The sequence below is a fragment of the Zingiber officinale genome, chromosome 8B (genome assembly GCF_018446385.1).
Source record: "Zingiber officinale cultivar Zhangliang chromosome 8B, Zo_v1.1, whole genome shotgun sequence".
Taxonomy (NCBI): Eukaryota; Viridiplantae; Streptophyta; class Magnoliopsida; order Zingiberales; family Zingiberaceae; genus Zingiber; species Zingiber officinale.
The window spans coordinates 16,801,713-16,822,376 of NC_056001.1; the positions used below are offsets into that span (position 1 = coordinate 16,801,713).

General features: G+C 47.1%; 1 protein-coding gene across 2 annotated transcripts; it reads left to right on the plus strand.

Annotated features, from left to right (window-relative positions):
* The first annotated feature begins 10,710 nt into the window (after positions 1–10,710).
* LOC122017758 (tropinone reductase homolog At5g06060-like) lies at positions 10,711–18,047 on the plus strand. Of its 2 annotated transcripts, XM_042575448.1 has the most exons (5): positions 10,711–10,871; positions 10,956–11,163; positions 11,238–11,561; positions 11,670–11,884; positions 17,778–18,047. In XM_042575448.1, exons 1-4 carry the CDS (start codon positions 10,810–10,812, stop codon positions 11,841–11,843), a joined length of 768 nt encoding a protein of 255 aa, XP_042431382.1. In that variant the 5' UTR covers positions 10,711–10,809; the 3' UTR covers positions 11,844–11,884; positions 17,778–18,047. The 2 variants fall into 2 exon arrangements, with proteins under 2 accessions (XP_042431382.1, XP_042431381.1); XM_042575447.1 differs by lacking the exon at positions 17,778–18,047 and having other exon boundaries at positions 11,670–11,990.
* Positions 18,048–20,664: the final 2,617 nt, after the last annotated feature.

Genomic DNA, 20,664 nt, shown 5'->3' on the forward strand with positions numbered 1-20,664 from the left:
GGCTTCCGTTGATTCAGCGCCTTCTCCCCCGGATGTCGTATGATGAGTGATGCATTGCAATATTCTCCTTTTATGTGTTGATGCCAAACCTTCTGTGATTGTAATTATTGGTATGGTTGTCTTGAACTCCGGATAATTGTCTCGCTTCCCCTTTATGCATCCTTAGCTTGTTTCTTTCCTTAGTAGGTCGCCCTCGGCTTTGTTAGATCTCCGCTAATCTGCTCGCCCTTGCTTATTTTGCCCGCTTTGTTCGACTACGCAGTTCTTCCTCCGATAGTTGCCTTTATACTTAGCCCGACCAGGGCCTACTTTTACCTCGCATGTCCCTTGATCCCTGCTGACCTGCTCTACCCATCTTCCTGACGGCCCTTCCGTACACTTTTGTCTTGGTTGGAACGACCTCGTTAGGGGACGCTTCGTATCTCGCGCCCATGACTTTCCCATAATGCCACCTGGCTATATTTCCGAGGATCATCATAAGGTGTTTCCCATCCATTTCCGCCCTCGCATCGACCGTCCGTTGTCAACGTACGAGAATGCCCTTCCTCCGCAATACCTATAAGTATCTTCTGGCTTGCTCCCTTCCGTTATGATTTGCCATCACCACAGAGCATCCAAGCGTCACCGCCGCCGACTATTTCTTCCCGAGACTGCGTTGCGCTCCTCCTTTTTTTCCGAGCCTCCTCTGTTCGCTTGCTCTTTCTACCTCCTGAGATAATCTTCCTTGCAATGGCTTCTCCTACTTGGGTTTCCTTGTTGGCGGAGCATTTCCCAGGCGCCTCCACTTTCGCTAAGTTAGATTGGGATGACCTACGGTACACTTACGAAATCCCTACTAGCTTTCGCCCCATCATTCCTACTGGTGTGAACTTGTACTTCGACCCTCCGCCTGGTTCGTGTACTTTCTTTACCGAACAATTCGTATCTGGCCTTCGTCTGCCCCCTCATCCTTTTTTATCTAGAGTGTGTCGCTACTTTAGGATTCCCCTAGGTCAGCTAACTCCCAATTCCATAAAGATTCTATGTGGCTTCGTGATACTCTGCGAAGTTTGTGAGGTTTCCTGGTCAGCCCCCCTTTTTCATTGCTTCTTCGCTCTTGCCCGGTGCGCCGATGGTCTTTTTGATTTCCGAGCCCGTAGCCAAACTGCTTTCTTTTCTCTTCTTCCCCCTCCCAGTGCTAACTGGAAGAAAAAGTTCTTTTTTCTCCAGTTTCCAGAAGAACCAGACTGGCCCCTGTGTTGGCAACCTGAGCTGCCTCTAACTCCGGCGCTGGACGAATTCCACATGGACCTCCCCTATGCTACGGCCGCTACTCGAATGGAGGAGTGGCGCTTGAATTTGACAAGACTGCTATCTGAGGACCTGCTTTCTTTTTTCAGGTTGAGCCACTCTACCTCTGACACGCCACTCTCCTTAGGTAAGTTCATGTTGAGTGCCTCCTTTCCGATCACTTTCCCTATGAAAATGGCCTCTCATGTTGGCGCCTTCAGCTGAGGTTTTGCATCGTGCGTCCGAGGTTCTACCTCTGCCTCTTGACGACCTGGAGATACTGCGACGCGGTCGGGCAATCTTGGCTAGGAGGCTACTCCCCCATCATGGATCCGCTTCACTCGGGGCAGCGGCTCAGCCTGCTCCCAGCCCTGCCTCACACGCCGCTTCTCCTCCGCCTGCTGCCTCGAGCCGAGGTCGGGGTTGTGATCCAACCGACCGTCCGGCCAGGCGCGTCTTCCGAGGAGCCCCCCGGGCCTCCGGACATGGTCGTGCAGCTCTTCCTCGCGCAGGTCTAAGTTCCTCCGGCCGGGGCGCCACAGACAGGGCTGCGGCAGCCTCTTCACAGGGTCGACCTCGCTCTGATGATTCTGGCTCTGATAACCAGCCCCTGCTTCACAGACGGCGTCGAAGACCAGGTCTGACTTCATTATCGCTTGATTCTGCTCCTTATACTACCACATTGCCCCTTGCTGTTGTCATGATTGTCTATGTCGTCACTTCCCTCTTCATTTTTTTTTCCTTTGTCTGGCAGCCTCTCCCAACCCTTACAGGGGAAGACCAGCTGCGTTCCGCTCCGCCCCTACTCCTGCAGAGGAAGACAACCCAGGCGATCATCCGAACCCCGCGCCAACTGAGCCCGTTCCCGAACAACCTCCTGCCCCTCCTGATGCTGACGCCGGCCCTTCTCAATCTTCCTCCTTCGCCCGCCATCGTTACAGGACCACCATCCCCTCTGAAGCTACTCTAGCTCGGCGGCCTGACGCCCCCACGAGCCTTCTGATGATGAAAGGCTGCCTCGGCAGTTTGTGGGCAGAGAGCATGGATCAGATGGGTGATGCACCTCCATTAGTCCAGATGGACAGGTTTTCGAAGTCCTGGGCCAAAGTAAGTATTCTTCGCCTTATACTGGGTATTGGTTTGCCTTAGCTGAGGGTGATATCTTCCATCCAGACTCATGCAGAATCTTTTGTGCTGAACCAATCTTTCCACACCCTCCATCATGAAAGCAAGGAACTCCGGGAGAGAGTCTCTGAATTAGAGCTGCAACTGAGTGACCCTGCCCAAGCCAGTTATGCTTTGCGAGCGGAGATTCAGGCCCTAACTAATCAGACCGACCGTCAGAAATGGTCCCTAATACAGGTGAAAGATGAACTCCGATCTGTGAGGGAGGAGAGAGCCACATCCGAGACAGGGTATCAGCAGCAACTAGCTCACCAAGCCCAGGTGATACAGTCCAAAGATACCCTTCTACAGGAGAGGAGCGAGAAGTTGGAAGTTCAGGCAGCTCACCTGGAAACTCAAGCAGCTGAATTGAGGGCGCTGAAAGCAGAACTGTCACAGTCCCGAGCGGCGTTAACTGGAGTATTCACCACCTTAACCGTTTATCAAGAAGGAGAGGAGGCTCGTTGCCTGCGAAGCCGAATGTCGTATCTGACTTCTCCCGAATTTCTATCCCAGGCTGGGGCACGCTTTGCTACTACCGTGCCATACACGGCGGCTGGGGTTATCAAGCAACTGCATGCACAAGGCTTCTTGAGCTCCATCCCCGCGGCAGACTTTTTGGATCACGACCAGATCATTCAGGGCTTTCCGGACGAGATTTTTGCTCCTTTCAAATGATCTGTACTAACCACTTAAATTGAGAAATTTTTACATGTACACATGCCTCTTTGAATTTTTGATTGACTATCCCACCATCTCCGGCACCCTCGGCCGACCTGGCTCATACCCATAGAGTTGGCACCCTTCAAACTCGATAGGGCCGTAGGTAGTTAGCACTCCAAGGTCAGTCTAGATTCCTTCCTTGAGCATCCTGCAAATAATAGGCCCCTGAGGCCAGCTTCTTGATGACTTTGTACGGTCCGTCCCATTGTGGCGCTAGCTTTGTCACTTCCCCTAAGGGTTTCGCTTGCTTCCAGACTAGGTCTCCTTCTCCGAAGAAATGAGGGATCACCCTTCTGTTATAGTTCTGTCTCATCCTCTGTCTATAGGCTTCCAGTCTGGCAGCTGTTTGTTCACGGATTTCACTGATGAAATCTAGCTCAGCCAACCGTCGCTCTGCATTCCCTTCGTCATACATCATTCTTCTCACGGACGGTATCCCGACCTCCAGAGGCACCACTGCTTCATTGTCATATACTAAATGGAAAGGTGTCAGACCTGTACTTTCCCGGAGTGTTGTACGATAGGCCCACAAGATGCCCGGCAGCTCGTCCGCCCAACTGCCTCCCGTGTAATTCAGCTTGACTTTGAGTCCCCGCACTATTTCTCGGTTGACTACCTCTGTCTGACCATTGCTTTGCGGATGCGCCACCGAAGTGAAAGCCTGCGTTATGCCGAACCCCTTGTACCAATTTTGTATCTTGCGTCCTTGAAACTGTCTGTCATTGTCCGACACCAGTTTGTGAGGCAAGCCGAATCTGCAAAAGATATTTTTCCATAAGAACTGATCAGTGATTTTGGTCGAGCTTTCGCTTCCACCCACTTAGAAGTAATCTCGCCACCGGCAAAGCGTCTTTGCCCGTAGCCGCCGGGAGCGGTCCTCGATGTCCATACCCCCTGGTCGACAGGCAGAACCTTTAGAAGTTCTCGGACTCAGAGGTCGGTGTGTTGGGTTACGGTACCTTTGGCACGACAAACAAGTATTCACCGACCGGTGAATCCCTCGCAGGTAGGCGAAATACCCGACAATAGTACTTTCGAGCTAGCGTTCTTCCACTGCATGATTGCCACGGCACCCAAGTGTATCTCCCGAGGCACAGTGCTTCCTCCATGTTCGGGCACTTGAGCGAGGTGCGGAGAAAGACCTTTTATGCAGTTGTTCTCAATCATAATATAAGAATGGGCCTGTCTCTTGAGCATCGTGTCTCTAGGTCGCGGGTACAATTCCCTTGGAGGAAACTTATTATGGGCCCTGATCAATTACTCCTCCATTATGAGGATCAGGAGCTATAGAATTTCCTATACATTTCGAAGCCAAGTAGTCGGGAGCTGGCCATTTTAGCTAGCTCATCTGCTCTTTCATTTTCTAAGAATCTTGGTGGTTGTGACCTCTTTAAAATCTTTCTCATCTTCTCATAGGCTTCCTTGTAAACTTGCATCTTTTCATTGTTTGCTTGAAATGCTGACCACTGTTGAGTTACTAGGCGTGAATCAGTATATTCGACTTTGCTTTCCCCACATCTTGCTTGCAAACACGCCAATAGGGCTTCACTACGCCTCATTGTTAGTAGCTCTAAAATTTAGCCGTACAGCCAGGTGCAATATCTCCCTGCGGAGATATCGAAGTGCGCCTACACCACTTCCTCGATGGGTGGTGATCCATCTACATAAATCTTCGGACCTCCTCAAGTGCCTTGATAAACTTCGAAATCCGCGGGGCACGTGCTTTGATAGCGGTTCGGTCGCGTCTGTATATCATATTCCCTAGCTCGATTACCCATTTGATAAGCCGACCGCTATCTCCACCTTGGTAGAGCTCGACCCATTGTCTTGTTGTAAGGGCGGTAATAGGATCGCCAAGAAATAGGGTAGAAGCCATGAGAACAAGTCAGTAAACCAACTTTTCGGGGCCGTATCGAGACTCAGCCTTGATAGATGGTGAAAAAATACACCGTTGTACATTGTCACGCTCCTTAACCAACCATTGGCCTCGGGGTGGTGACAAGTAGACCAAAGAGGCTCTCCTGAGGCTTGAGCAGTGCAGTAGGACTCCGGTATTGCTTTAGCTCCTCGAGGCTGTGTGCACTCCTCAGTCCTGAAACTTGGGCGCCTTCACAGAGCACTTTGAAGAAGGCGTCGCTCGTCTGCGGATCACGGAGATGAATCGGGATAGTCGTTATCCGGCCGACCGACCATGTTTTCCTTGATTGAGGATGCATGTCACGAAGTGCTTGAACCTTCTCAGGATTGGCTTATATCCCTCGTTCAGTCACCAAGTAGCCCAGAAACTTCCCTCCTTTGGCCCCGAACAAACATTTCAGGGGATTCAGCTTTACCCCATATTACCTCAGAGTCCCACAGGTTTCTTCTACATCTTTTATCAGACTGGATGCCAGGGGGGACTTGATCAGGAAGTCATCAACATAGACCTCTACGTTCCACCCGATCTGACTTCGAAAAACTTTGTCCATCATCCTTTGGTAGGTAGCTCCCGCGTTCCTGAGCCCAAACGGCATGACAGTATAGCAGAAAGTACCATCAGCTGTTATGAAACTAACCTTCTCCTGATCCTCCTTAGCCAGGGGTATCTGATGGTATCCCTGATAAGCGTCCATCATGCATATCATTTCACAACCAGCAGTTGAATCCACCACCTGATCGATCCGCGGGAGTAGGTAACAATCTTTGGGGGTGGCCTTGTTGAGGTCGCGAAAGTCTATGCACACCCTACACTTGTTGTTAGGCTTCTTCACCAATACGACGTTGGAAAGCCAGGACGGGAATTGCACCTCTCGAACATGTCCCGCCCTCCTGAGCTGATCTACTTCAGCTCGGATAATCTTATTCTGGTCGGCAGAAAAGTTTCTCTTCTTCTGCTTAACCGGCTTGGCCTCGGGTATAATATGCAGCTTGTGCTCAGCTACCCCTGGGTTAACCCCGGGCAGCTCTTCTGGTGACCAAGCAAAAACGTCCCTATTGCGGATCAGGCACTGTATCAGCTCCTCCTTGAGCTCTCGCGGTAAGTCACTGGCAATGCGAGTGATGCTCTCGGCTCTGCCAGGATGCAACTGAATATCTTCACAGGAGATAGGCTCTTCAGCAATAGGCAGAGGCTCCTCCTGGATAGCGTGTACACCGCCATCCTGAGTCCACCGGCTCTTGCGCGCCTCCACCCGGACCATATCGATGTAGCAACTTCGAGACACCCTCTGCTCTCCCCTTACTTCTCCGACCTGCTCGCCTACCGGGAACTTGATCTTCTGGTGAAAGGTGGAGACGGCAGCTCGGAACTCATGCAGGGCTGGCCTTCCCAGGATGACGTTATAGGAGGAAGGTGAATCCACCACAATGAAGGTGCTCCTCCGGGTACACACCAATGGCTCAGTGTCCATGGAGATGGCCAGCTTGATCTGACCCATGAGTTTGACTTCGTTACCTGTGAACCCATACAAGGAAGTGGCTACAGGTTGAAGCTCAGCGGCGTCGATCTGCATCTCTTCGAACGCAGCTCTGAATAAAATGTTGACTGAGCTCCCGGTATCCACAAAGACCCGAGCCACTCGGCTGTTAAAGGCATCATCATGGGGCAGTTCCGACCCTCGGTCTTGAGGCCCAAAGCTAATGACAGGTCCAGCCGCTTGCTCTTCTGCATCCCACGGCGTGCTAAACGTCGTGTGACTTACTTGCCCTCCCGAGTCCGTCTGTGGGTCCTCCAGAGATCATACCTATCTCTCGAATGGCGATTGCCTCGATTCTCCTCTTCTCGGTCTTCTCCTTGGTCCCTGATGTTAGATCGGTTGGAGTGATAGAGCACGCCCAGCTGCAGCCCGTTCTTCGTCCATCCTCTGTATTTGGGGCGCCAACGCCGGGGGAGGCAAGCCCTGTTCTGCAGCTCGCCCGGAGTCACGGGCGAATTGGAAGCAGTTACTGAGATCGTGCGTCCTGGACCGATGATATGTGCAATATGGCGCTCCCCTTGGTCCAGGCCTGGGCGCGTGTACGACGGCAACTCGCGGCGCTGGTCTGACTCCCTGAGCGGGCTGAGGGGCAGACCTGGGTTGACCGCGCTAGAAGGGCTGAGCTGGCTGCGGTGCTCTCCTTTCAAGTCGATTGACTAGGGCCATCGTCTTTTCGGCTTTCCTCCTAGCGGCCTGCGCTTCTTCCACCTTGATGTAGCACGAAGCTTTCTCCACCATATCGTCAAAGCTTTGGGCGGTGTTTTTGATGAGGTCCCTGAAGAATTCCCCCTCTCGTAATCCGTGGGAGAAGGCGCTCATCAATATTTCTGAGGTGGCGGAGGGGACGTCATTGGCCACCTGACTGAACCGGTTGATGTAGCTCCGCAAAGGCTCGGTCGAATCCTGCTTGAGAGCAAAAGGCGGTGGTGGTTTTGATACCCGACTCTTGGCGAAGCAGCGTGGGAAAGGCGTTTTGAAATCTATGAGCGATTGATGGACTCGGGGCAATCCATCGAACCACTTGCGGCCAGGCCGGACGGTGTGTAGGAATACTCGACATTTGACGGCATCGTGTATTGGTACAAGATAGCGCGTTCTTGAACTTCCTCGGTGCTCTTCAGGGTCCTTGCTCCCATCGTATTCTCCAATGTTCGGGGCTCGATACCCATTGGGCGGGCTTTCCCTCGGGATCTGAGCCGAGGTACCTTGTCATCCGGATCTTGAGCGATCTCTGGCGGGGATTATAGCTTTCCCTTTCCACGAATCCCGAGGTGGATGTAGAGAGCTTTACGCCACCGGCCCGGCTCCTCTTTCTTTGGATTGTCATGAGTTCGGCTCGATGATAGTTGGCGAGGCTCCGGAATGAAATCTGAGGAGTTCTTCCTTGCTTCCACTTTGAGCCCTGTCGGAGGCGGTGCCAGTTCCTTAGGCGCAGGCGCCCAGCGGTGTGGCTGTTCCTTGCTTTTGCCTTGCTAACTTCCTTGAAGCTCGTACTCCCAGCGGTCATGGTTACGTTGATCCTCCTGCTAGGCTGCGACCAGTCCTCCATTTTCACGCTCCGGATCAGGCTGTTGTGTTTCTGGTCCGTGGCCGACCGACGATGCCCGGAGGTGGCTGTCGGTGGCGGTGGTTGACGGAAGTCGTAGGTGATTCGGCTCCCACGGGTGGTGACGCTGCGGCACCTGCACACACTCGGACAATCTCCCCTTCACGTTAGAGACCGAAACCCGTAAACCGGATCCACCCTCCTCGCTACCTGTTCGCCCGAAAGAGCAGAGAAGAAGAAGAAAAATAGTTAAGCGGTGTGCGCGAAAGATGCATCAGGGATCTCCTTACGTGCCTCTTTTTAAAACCTGCCATCCTGTCAGAAAACGTTAGACGCTGGGCTTTGTCGCCTAGTTCCGGACACCTGTCGCGCTGCTATTTGTCGTGCAAGCATCTTTCTGTTTAGGCACCTCCGCCTCCGCACATGGGTTTTGTCTTGTAGTGAGGGACAGCTGGCAGGCTACTACTGGTTATGAGGGCATCTTTTCGTTTTAGGAACCTCCGCCTTCGCCCGCATTGTGGATATGTAATGATTCTCCTCGACGGACCGTTGAGATTCTCCGCCCCCGTACTACTTAGCCCCTCCGATCCATTGTGTCCTGCACCGGCCTACACCCGCGGTTTGTATTTCCGGGCCTCCAAATCGCAGACCTGCAACCCTAGCTGTCTAGACACAGCTACGCTGCTCTCGACCTACATCCTGCGCTCTGTATTTCCTGGCCCTCCACCGCAGGCCTGTAGCTCGAGTTGCCTCTGCTTAGCTCTGCCGATCCCGACCTGCATCCTGCGCTTTGTATTTCCTGGCCCTCCACCGCAGGCCTGTAGCTCGAGTTGCCTCCGCTTAGCTCTGTCGATCCCGACCTGCATCCTGCGCTTTGTATTTCCTGGCCCTCCACCGCAGGCCTGTAGCTCGAGTTGCCTCCGCTTAGCTCTGCCGATCCCGACCTGCATCCTGCGCTTTGTATTTCCTAGCCCTCCACCGCAGGCCTGTAGCTCGAGTTGCCTCCGCTTAGCTCTGCCGCTCCCGACCTGCATCCTGCGCTTTGTATTTCCTTGCCCTCCACCGCAGGCCTGTAGCTCGAGTTGCCTCCGCTTAGCTCTGCCGATCCCGACCTGCATCCTGCGCTTTGTATTTCCTGGCCCTCCACCGTAGGCCTGTAGCTCGAGTTGCCTCCGCTTAGCTCTGCCGCTCCCGACCTGCATCCTGCGCTTTGTATTTCCTGGCCCTCCACCGCAGGCCTGTCGTCTCTCTTCGTTCTCCTATTGCTTCGCCCCTTCGACCAGCAGATCTGCCAGGCCTCTGGCTATCCCCTATGCTCAACTCTGACCGCCTCGTCAGCTTGACTATTTGACTGTCAGGTCACCTTGACTATTGACTGCCACATCCTATTGACTGCCACATCCTATTGACTTTTGACCGCCATATGACCTTGACTTTTCTAACCCTTTCCTCATGAGCCCCTCCATTACCAACCGTATCACTAATAAATAAATTTAATATATTTGTTTATGTTTTTCATAAGTAGAGTGTAAAATCTATAAACTAAATATCAAAATTATTATTATTTTTATTTAAATGTTGATTTATGAGCTTAACGAACATGTTTACGAGCTAACGAGCCGAATATTGTGAAGCTTGAGCTTGATTTGCTTATCTTAACGAGCCTCATTAAACAAGCTCAAATGAACTTTTATCAAATCAAGTTTCGAATAGCTCATGAGCGACTTGATTCATTTACACTCATACTTAAAAGGTAAAGTCTAATATATAATATTGAAAAAGTGAGGAACCTTGATAATAGACTTTATATCTACTGACTGTTTAGCATTCATTTCTGAAGTAAATTATAGCCAGAACACTTCTCCTCAATCAGTCTCCATCCGATAAATAAATGTATAATAATTTTATTTACTATAAAATATGTTTTTATGGAAGAAAAATAATTGAGGTAGTAGGTGGGCGAAGACCGCCAAAAAATTTTTGATGGTAGGTGGCATTCCACGTGACCAATTAAATAATCAATCCTTCATAATTTTTTTTTGGATAATTTCACTTTTGCCCTTAAAGCTTACATAATTACAACCTTTCCAATACCGTTTTGTCCCCATGATACAACTATTATAATGACTTTTTACCTGATATAAAAAAATATCAGGTCGAACCTATATAATATAAAAATATATTAAATTTAATAGGTATCTGATATGAAAAAATATCAAACTTAATGATGATTTAATATGAAAATATATAAAAATATTTTTAATCCTGAAGAAAAGGAATGTATTAGAAAATGATGAAAGAGAGAAGATTTAGGAAGTTTGTGAGAGGAATAAGAAGAGTATATTATTTTTTTATATATATATTTTTGATAGCTTTAAAACTAAAGTGTAGTTTTTTTTTTAATAAATAAAGAAACGTGATCGTATGTTTTAGTCAAAAGCCGATGCAACTAAGTAAAAAAAATATATGATAGAGCAAAGCGCAAAAGACGACAAACTTTGGGGGGGAAAGGCAAAATGCTCGAACGTGATCGTATATTTAACCTCCTCGATTCCTTTATAAAATGCCTTGTCAGCTTGCTCCGCCGACCGAAGCAGAGAAATAAAACAAACCTAATTCTATCCTTAAACGAAACGCCTGAAGCAATCATTCATGGAGAAGTGGTCTCTTCTCGGGTCAACTGCGCTGGTCACCGGCGGCACGAAAGGAATCGGGTACCGATATTTGCTCTCTTGCTTCTCATGTATTTTCGATGCATCATCGCCGTCATGCTTTGTTCTCACCGTTAATTACCGCAGGCGCGGAATCGTGGAAGAATTAGGGCAACTCGGAGCCGTCGTCCACACCTGCTCCCGCACCCAATCCGACCTCGACAAGTCCCTCCAGCAATGGCGCGCTGCCGGCTTAAAGGTCTCCGGATCCGTCTGCGACGTCTCCTCGCCGGCCGACAGGGCGAAGCTGATCGAGGAAGTCAAATCCGCCTTCGACGGAAAGCTCAATATTCTTGTGAGCGATTGGATCTGAAATTTGAGTCCTCTTCTTCTTGACTCACGAAAGCTGAAATTAAATTTTGTCTTTAGGTTTGTAATGCCGGAACAGGAGTGGTGAAGCCGGCGGTGGAGCAGACTGCGGAGGACTACAAGCTCGTGATGAACGTTAACTTGGAATCCGGCTTCTACCTCTGCCAACTCGCGCACCCGCTTCTGAAGGCGTCGGGAAACGGCAGCATCGTCTTCATCTCTTCCGTCGTCGGATTCATGGCCATCGACGGCTTGTCCGTGTACGGTGCTACCAAAGGAGCGATTAATCAGCTCACCAGGAGCCTCGCCTGCGAGTGGCCGCGAGATAACATCCGCACCAACTGCGTCGCCCCTGGAACCATCAAAACCCCCTTGATCGAACACGTAACTTCAAAAGCCTTAACTCGAGCAGCTTTTGAGTTCTTGAGGCTTCTTGACAGCGGAAATTAAAAATGATTTTTGTTGTTGTTTGTTGTTGTTGGATTGAGGCAGGCGCTGCAGGATGAGACGTTCGTGGCGATGGAGACACGTCGCATTCCGGCAGGGCGGCTCGGGGAGCCAGAGGATGTGGCGCCGCTGGTAGCGTTCCTCTGCATGCCTGGCGCGCGCTACATCAATGGAGTCATCTGTGCGGATGGAGGAAGAACTGCGAACGGCAACTTTTGATCATCTAAAGGTGTGAGATTTCGGGTTTGATGCTAATAAAAGTGTTGTAGAATGTTTGCACTAAGATAGAAATATATTTGTACTAAAATAGTAAGAATGTAATAAACTTGTAAATAAAATAGTAAGGTCGAAAAATTGTTATCTCTAGTTGAAGCGTCGGTGTGTCAATTGTCTTTAGAGAATTTATTGTCGTCCACGGTGCAAAGGTTCTCTGGTAAAATTCTCCCAAGATCCGACAACCACTCGCGTCGTCCGTAGGTGCACTCCAAGACGAACGTTGCACTCGAACTAGAGAATGAAAAAGACTGCTTGAGTGCGTAGGACAGAACCAATGCTACTGCTTTCGCCGGCGAAAAGACTGGCAAAAACAAACCAGGCCGTCTGTGAGCATGAGGCCCACGAGCTGGGGATTTGCACCCTCCCTGCGCGCGATGATCGCGTGTGTCGCGCCTGGCTTATGGATTCACGGCTCGAACCCTCGAAACCACCTGATTTGGGCTTGGCCCGCGCATGCGTGTAGGTCCCCTTAACTTTGCTAAGCAAGGATGGAAGGACTCCATATATAAGGTCTTCCAACCTTCTTAGCTTAGCAATGTGGGACTAAATGCATACACATATGCATTACCATAAGAACAAAAACCAAGGAAAATAGTTTGAATTAAAAACACAAAACTCAACAGTCCCCCACTAATTCAAATTATTTTGTTTGAAAACAAAGATTTGTCCTGAGGCTTGGTTGCAATGAGCTTTTAGTGAAAATACCTTCCGGTTTGAATTTTCACATAAGTATACCAATCTTATTCACATAGGTTTGAAGTGAACTCAGTCTTGAACTTAAACCTTTTATATGTGAAAATCAATTGGTAACAACTCATTACGGACGACGGTTGAATCCTTCTGGGTTGGTGCATTACGGCCATGTCACTGAATCTTGTTTCATAAGTGCTAAGGAGAGTTGCCTAGACCCCCCACACTGCGACCCCACAGTTACACTTACATAAGTGAGTTCTCCAAGGATGTACTACGAGCATCCTGTCATTAAGACCTTGAACTCATTAAGAGCTCCTAAGCTCATCCTTACTAGCAGTCAAGCATCTATCCAGGGAAGAGACTGTGAGATTACATCTCAATCAATTTGATGCTTACGGTTCATCCTTATAGCTTGTTTATACCACATTAAACCTACTTCTTGGGATCTCCAATCAGATAGGTTGGGTTGCCGTTATAGATGAAACCAAGATAGGTCTCAGTCCCATTCTCTTACTGGATCTCTTGATTTTCTCAGTATCAAGTCCTTTAGTGAGTGGATCAGCAATATTGTCCTTTGAACTTACAAAGTCCAATGACACTACTCCAAGAGACACTAACTCACGAATAAACTTTAATCTTATTCGTACATGTCTCTTCTGTTTCTGGTTATACTTGGAGCTTCTAACCTAAGCTATTGTTTTTTGATTATCACAGTGTACTGAAATAGAAGGTATTGGCTCTATCATCAAGGGAATTTCAGAAAGAAGATCCTTAAGCCAATCAGCTTCAGTTACTGTAGTATCCAAAGCACACAATTCTGTCTCAGATGTAGAACGGGTTATAATCGTCTGTTTAACAGACCTTCATGCAACTGCACCGCCTCCAAGTGTAAAGACATAACCAGTAATGCCTTTACACTCAGCAGTGTCAGCTATTCAACTAGTATCACTATATCCCTCCAGGACTGCAGGGAATCTCCCATACCACAAGCCCAAGGATATAGTGTCTTTTAGGTATCTAAGTATTATGTCTAATGCATCCCAATGAGTTCTGTCCGGACAGCTGGTAAACATGCTCAATTTCGTTATAACAAAAGAAATATCAGGTCTAGAATAATACATTAGACTACCTATTATTTGTGAGTATCTTAATTGAGACACTGCTACACCACTCTTATTCTTGTGGAGAGTTTTTGAAGGATCATAGGGTGTGACGAAAGATTTAATTTGACTATAGCCATATTTCTCTAATACTCTCTCAACATAGAGTGACTGAGAAATTGTTATTCCATCAGTTGAATGAGTCAACTTCAACCCTAAAATCATGTCAGCACAATCCATATCCTTCATATCAAACTTACCACTTAAGAGGGCATTAGTCTCATTAATAATAAAAAGGTTAGAACCAAAAAGTAGAATATCATCTACATATAAACATAAGATAATACAATTATCACCTTTCATTTTAGCATACACACATTTATCAGAGTCATTCATTTCAAAGCCAAACGATAGCATAACTCTATCAAATTTTTCGTGCCACTGCTTTGGGGCTTGCTTCAAACCATAAAGAAATTTAACTAACCTACAGACTTTATTCTCATTTCCAGAAACTACATGTCCCTCAGGCTGATCCATATATATCTCTTTTTCAAGATCTCCATTAAGGAATGTCGTTTTGACATCCATTTGATAGACCTCAAGATGATATATGGATGTCAATGCTATTAACACTCGGATTATAGTAATTCTGGTAATAGGAGAATAAGTGTCAAAATAGTCAATCCCTTCTTTCTGTTTGAATACCTTAACAACTAGGCAGACTTTGAATTTATCTACTGGCCCATTAGGTTTTAGTTTTCTCTTAAACACCCATTTACATCCTATAGTGGTACACCCAGGAGGTAAATCTACCAACTCCCAAGTGGCATTAGAGATAATAGAGTCTATTTCACTTTTAACGGCCTCTTTCCAGTACTTAGCTTCAGGAGAAGCCATAGCATCTCTATATGTCACAGGGCCACCTTCTATATTATAGGTGATAAAATCCTGGCCTAAATCCGTAGACACACGTTGCCTCTTGCTCCTTCTCGGTTCTGTATACTCACTAGATTCATCTAGTCTAGAGTGACTTGAGGAAGGTGTACCTACTATGGATAATGGGACCTCTACAGCAGCAGGCTTATCTCTAGTAGGAATACTAGATATAGACTGAGGTGTTCTCGTCTTCATAGGAAATATATCCTCAAAAAATGTAGCATCGCGAAGTTCTACAATACTATTTGCATCTATTCCAGAAATTTCTGATTTAATAATCAGAAACCTATATGCAATACTATTTTGAGTATACCCAAGAAGATACCATCTACGATCTTTGGACCAAGTTTTTTCCTTCTGTGTTCAGGTACTAATACCTTTGCAAGGCACCCCCACACTTTAAGGTATTTCAAACTTGTCCTCCGGCCTTTCCAAAGCTCATATGGGCTTTTATCCCTTGACCTCATGGAGATTCTATTTAACACATGACATGCAGTGTATAGAGCCTCCCCCACATGAAGTTTGGTAACCCAGAACTGCCTAACATGGAATTAATCATATCTTTAAGGGTTTGATTTTTTCGTTCTGTTATACCGTTGGATTGAGGACTATATGGAGCAGTTACCTCGTGAATTATACTTGCATCTTGACAAAATTTTTGAAACAGGTTCGAGGTAAACTCTCCATCCCTATCAGACCTTAACATCTTAATAGATTTATTTGTTTGATTCTCAACTTTAGATTTAAAAATCATAAATTTATCTAAAGCTTCATCCTTAGTTTTCAGCAAATAAACATAACAATAACGAGAGTAATCATCAATGAAGGTAATGAAATACCTTTTATGATCTCTCATTATTACACCGTTAAACTCACAACAGTCAGTATGAATCAATTCTAAAATATTAGAATTTCTATCAACTGATTTGAAAGGTTTACGGGGTTGTTTATATTGCACACAAACTTCACATTTTTTCTTATCATTTATAGCATGCTTAGGAATCATGTTTAGATTCATCATCCTTTTTACGGTATTAAAATTGACATGTCCTAATCTGTCATGTCATATATCATAAGACTCAATGTTATATGAACAACCAATATCAGTAGATTTATTTAAGGTAGCATTTTCTATATTGAGTTTAAATAAACCTTCATTAAGGTAACCTTTTCCAATAAATGTTCCTAAATGTAATATTATAACTTTATTACATTTAAAATTCAACTCATAACTAGCGCGGACTAACTTCGACCCATTAATCAAATTCCGACGGACTGTTGGAACATGATGCACCTCATGCAGTGACAGGACTTTTCCAGAGGTGAATCTCAGGTCAACTTGTCCTATCCCAAACACTCTGGCTGCAGAATGGTTCTCCATGGTCACGGAAGTGCCTTCAATTACCTGATAAGTAAGGAAGGTAGAGCGATCAGCACAACAGTGCACATTAGCACCTGTATCAACTAACCATTCATTGGGTTGATAGATCAAGTTTAGTTCGGGTTTGAAGGTAACAAACCTATCGCTGGTGTCGTCACTAGCAGTCACAACATTTGCTTGTGCCTTGATGTTGGATGTATTGCTTTGGTTTTTCTTCTTGTCCTTTTGCTTAGGGCAGAATTTGGCATAATGTCCAACTTGTCCACATGCCCAGCACGACTTGGTTCCATTTTTCTTTTGAATCTTTGGTTTGAGTTTCATCTTGTTCTTCATTTTCTGATTTTTGAATTTTTTCTTATCAGATGAGACTACTATGTTTGCCTTTGGAATAAAATTCATAGGCATTCTTTTATCATCATCTTTATGTTGCTTCTGATGTTCTTCTTCGATATTTAAGGCAATCATCAAATCTTCAAGAGAGATTTTACCTCTCCTATGTTTAAGAGTCATGCCAAAATCTTCCCAACTCGGAGGTAATTTTTCGATGATAGACAAGATCTGAAATTTTTCGGGTAATGACATATCTCCTTCAGCAAGACCATGAATTTAAACTTGGAATTCATGTGTCTGCTCAATCACAGATTTGCCTTCAACCATTTTGAAGTTTAGGAATTTTACCACAGTGTACTTTTTCTAAACCAGAATCTTCGAAGTTGTATTTTTTATCCAAAGACTTCCACAGCTCTTTAGCCGAAGTCATTGAGCAGTACACATCAAATAGTGCATCTGAGAGGGCAAACATGATCCTCCCATGACAGAGATAATCCCTTTGCTTAAACCTCTGTAAGGCAGCACTATAGGCAGGTTCCTCTTCATCAGGTGAAGGAGGATCTGTTTCTATAACGGAGAATAACTCTAGCGTAGTAAGCCAAAATTTCATTCGTTGTTGCCAACGTCTGAAGTTTTGCCCGAAAAATCTCTCGGGTCTGGAGCTAGCCTCATCAGACTTCGTTACCCTATCATTCATCATGTCTATTGATGCTTACAATAAATTTTCTAAAATTGTTGTAGAATGTTTGCACTAAGACAGTAATATATTTGCACCAAAATAGGAAACATGCAATAAACTTGTAAATAAAAGAGTAAGGTCGAGAAATTGTTATCTCCGGTTGAAGCATCGGTGTGCCGATTGTCTTTAGAGAATTGATTGTCGGCCACGGTGCAGAGGCTCTCTGGCAAAATTCTCCAAAGATCTGACAACCACTCGCGTCGTCTGTAGGTGCACTTCACCTCAGATCGCTAAACACCAAGCCTCAAGACAAGGAAAACTAGAGCACGCAAAGAGGGAAGGAGGAGAGAGCAGCTTGCTCGAGAGAGAATGAAAAAGACTGCTTTAGTGCGCAGGTATTTATTCACCCTGAAGCAGTAGCACTGCTTCGCGAGCGAACCAAAGACAAACCAAGCCGCTTGTGAGGCCCACTAGCTGGGGATTTGCACCCCCCCTGCGTGTGATGATCACGTGTGTTGCACCCAATTTATGGATTTCCGGCTTGAATCCCCGAAACCACCTGATTTGAGCTCGACCCGCGTATGCGTGTAGGTCCCCTTAACTTTGCTAAGCAAGGATTGAAGGGCTCCATGCATATATAAGGTCTTCCAACCTTCTTAGTTTAACAATGTGAGACTAAATGTATACACATATGTATTACCATAAGAACAAAAATCAAGAAAAATAGTTTGAATTAAAAATGCAAAACTCAACAAAAAGTTAATTTCCAAGGCGATTAATATCATAATTTAGACTTATCGTGATCCATAATGGAATCTGTTCGCAGCTTTATCAAAGAGAATTGTTACTAAAATTTATAGTATGTATTGTGGCACAGGGTTTGGGGTTTTACATGAACCTATGTATCGTATTATGGATTCATACTTCACATCTACTGTTTGGGATTTGAAAAGCCTGTACAATAGAAGCCTTGGATCAGAAGGTTTTTCATTTTTCATTTAATGCAAATATTAGAACTTTCATGTGAATCTAAATCAAGCTGCCTCCACAAGAACCCTAACAATCGAGCCATTGTCGGAAACTGCTGTGCTGAGTTGGGAATAAATCCAATGGAATGGGGGTCGTGGTGGAGATGTCGTCTTTGTAATTTGGAAGCAGGATCCATCCTAAGATGCTAAGGTTATGTTTACTTCGAAAGATGGAGAGTGATCCCGTCCGGAGGCTGAGTCGGACAGAGGCCGGTCGAGGTGTCCCGATGGTTGACGGAAGGTCGTAGAAGATGACTCGGCTCCCACGGGTGGGTGACGCTGCCGCAGGACCCTGCGCACACTCAGACGATCTCCTCCTTCACGTTAGAGACCGAAACCCAGGGAAAAAGTCCCCGGATCAGGCCCTCCGACGCTTAAGTCAGTTCCTTTTTCCCCAGAAAAAAGCAGAGAGAAGAAGAAAAAAAAAACAGTTGTGGGAAAAGGTGACGAGGGAGTGTGTGCGCGTACCTGCATACGAGGGATTTCTCGCCTTTTATGCCTCCCCCCCTTGGAGCCCGCCATCCTGTCAGAAAAAACGTTAGACGCTGGGCTTTGTCGCCTAGTTCCGGACACCTGTCGTACTGCCATTTGTTGTGCAAGCATCTTTCCATTTTGGAACCTCCTCCTTCGTACATGGATTTTGTCTTGTAGTGAGGGACAGCTGGCAGGCTACTACTGGTTATGAGGGCATCTTTTCGTCTTAGGAACCTCCGCCTTCGCCCGCATTGTTGATATGTAATGATTCTCCTTGACGGACCGTTGAGATTCTCCGCCCCCGTACTACTTAGCTCCTCCGATCCACTGTGACCTGCACCGGCCTGCACCCGTGGTTTGCATTTCCGGGCCTCCAAATCGCAGCCCTGCAGCCCTAGCTGTCTAGACACAGCTACGCTGATCTTCAACCTGCATCCTGCGCTCTGTATTTCCTGGTCATCAACCGCAGGTCTGTGGCTTGGGCTGCTTCTGATCAGCTCTGCCGCTTCCGACCCATTGGCCTATACTCCCAGTTCTTTGAATCGCGGGCCTATAGATCGGACTTCCCCTAAACAACCCTACCGATGCCGACTTGTATCCTGCGCTCTGTATTTCCTGGTCCTCAACCGCAGGTCTATAGCTCGGGCTGCTTCTGATCAGCTCTGCCGCTCCCGACCCATTGGCCTATACTCCCAGTTCTTTGAATCGCAGGCCTATAGATCGGACTTCCCCTAAACAGCCCTGCCGATGCCGACTTGTATCCTGCGCTCTGTATTTCCTGGTCCTCAACCGCAGGTCTGTAGCTCGGACTGCTTCTGATCAGCTCTGCCGCTCCCGACCCATTGGCCTATACTCCCAGTTCTTTGAATCGCAGGCCTATAGATCGGACTTCCCCTAAACAGCCCTGCCGATGCCGACCCGTGACTTGTACCTCCAGTCCCTTTGAATCAAGGGCTTGTAGCTCGGACTCCCTCGGGACAGCCCTGTCGATGCCGACCCGTGACTTGTGTTCCGCTTGACGTCTTTCCTCGTCTTCCGGCTGCTTTGCCCCCTTGATCGACCAGCCTGCCTGACCTCTAACTATCACACCTGCTTGCCTTTAACCGTCCCGTCAGCCTGACCCTTGACTGCCACATCACCTTGACTATTGACCACCACGTCTTCTTGACTTTTGACCGCCATATAGCTTTGACTTTTCTAACCCTTTCCTGATGAGCCTCTCCATTACCAACCGTATCAGAGAGGGAAGGAAAGGAATTGACCATGGAAAAAATAGAGAAAGCCCTATGCGGAAGGAAGAGAGAGAGAAAACAAAAATGATATACACTATACTTTCCGAGTTGGCCCGTGGCTTGGGAGCGTACTCGTTCACAAACAAGAAGCACTCGAGAGTTGGTAGCAGGACAGTGCGGGGATCGAAGAAGGAAGGTTCTACTAGTGTGAACTCTAATTGAAGTATTGCGGCAGAAGAGGAGGTATGGGCAGCAAGAAGTGGAGATTCTAACTGCATAAAAAAAATAATAATAATAAATAAAATAAAATAAAAGAGAATCATGGGTTACCTCCGACCTTGCGCACGCTCTCGCAAGACCGTTGGCCCCGCGAGTCACCTCTGAGATCATTCACGCTCGCCCTCGTGGGGCCATCTACGGAGGTCGCTCGCCCTCGGGGAGCCATTGGCCTCGCGAGAGGTCGCTCATGCTTGCCCTAGGCCGAGTTCGCTCACGCAAACAACCTCCGACCACGAGCCACCTCTGAGGTCGCTGCCGCTTGCTCGGTCGCTGCACACAGCGCCTCGCCAAGCCACCAACAGGAAGAGGACGTCATGCGGGGCTGTTGATCACGATTCCAAGAAATAATTGTAAAATGTTCGAAGGAGAGAATTACTTTCCATCCCATTTGGACGAAAAAATAATAAAAAATTAATTTATCGATTTATAAATTTATCTATCTATTGAGTAAAAATAATAATAACTCCTCGTTTTTTTTAAAATTTTTATTTTCTTTATCCTAAATAAACAGAGCACTCACAGAGGCGTATTCTGCAAAGGTCATCCACTGCTTAGTAGTGGGAGGTCGAGTGTCGTGCGGAGATAGTGACGATCTGCAGGAGAAAATTCCATTTGGCTGTTTCAAATCTGAG

What these genes read in the sequence shown, in the direction of transcription:
- LOC122017758 (XM_042575448.1), top strand. Translation starts at nt 10,810, where the DNA reads ATGGAGAAGTGGTCTCTTCTCGGGTCAACTGCGCTGGTCACCGGCGGC. An exon ending in GGCGGCACGAAAGGAATCGG is followed by an intron (nt 10,872 to 10,955) that starts GTACCGATATTT and finishes TAATTACCGCAG; the next exon opens with GCGCGGAATCGTGGAAGAAT. An exon ending in AAACCCCCTTGATCGAACAC is followed by an intron (nt 11,562 to 11,669) that starts GTAACTTCAAAA and finishes GGATTGAGGCAG; the next exon opens with GCGCTGCAGGATGAGACGTT.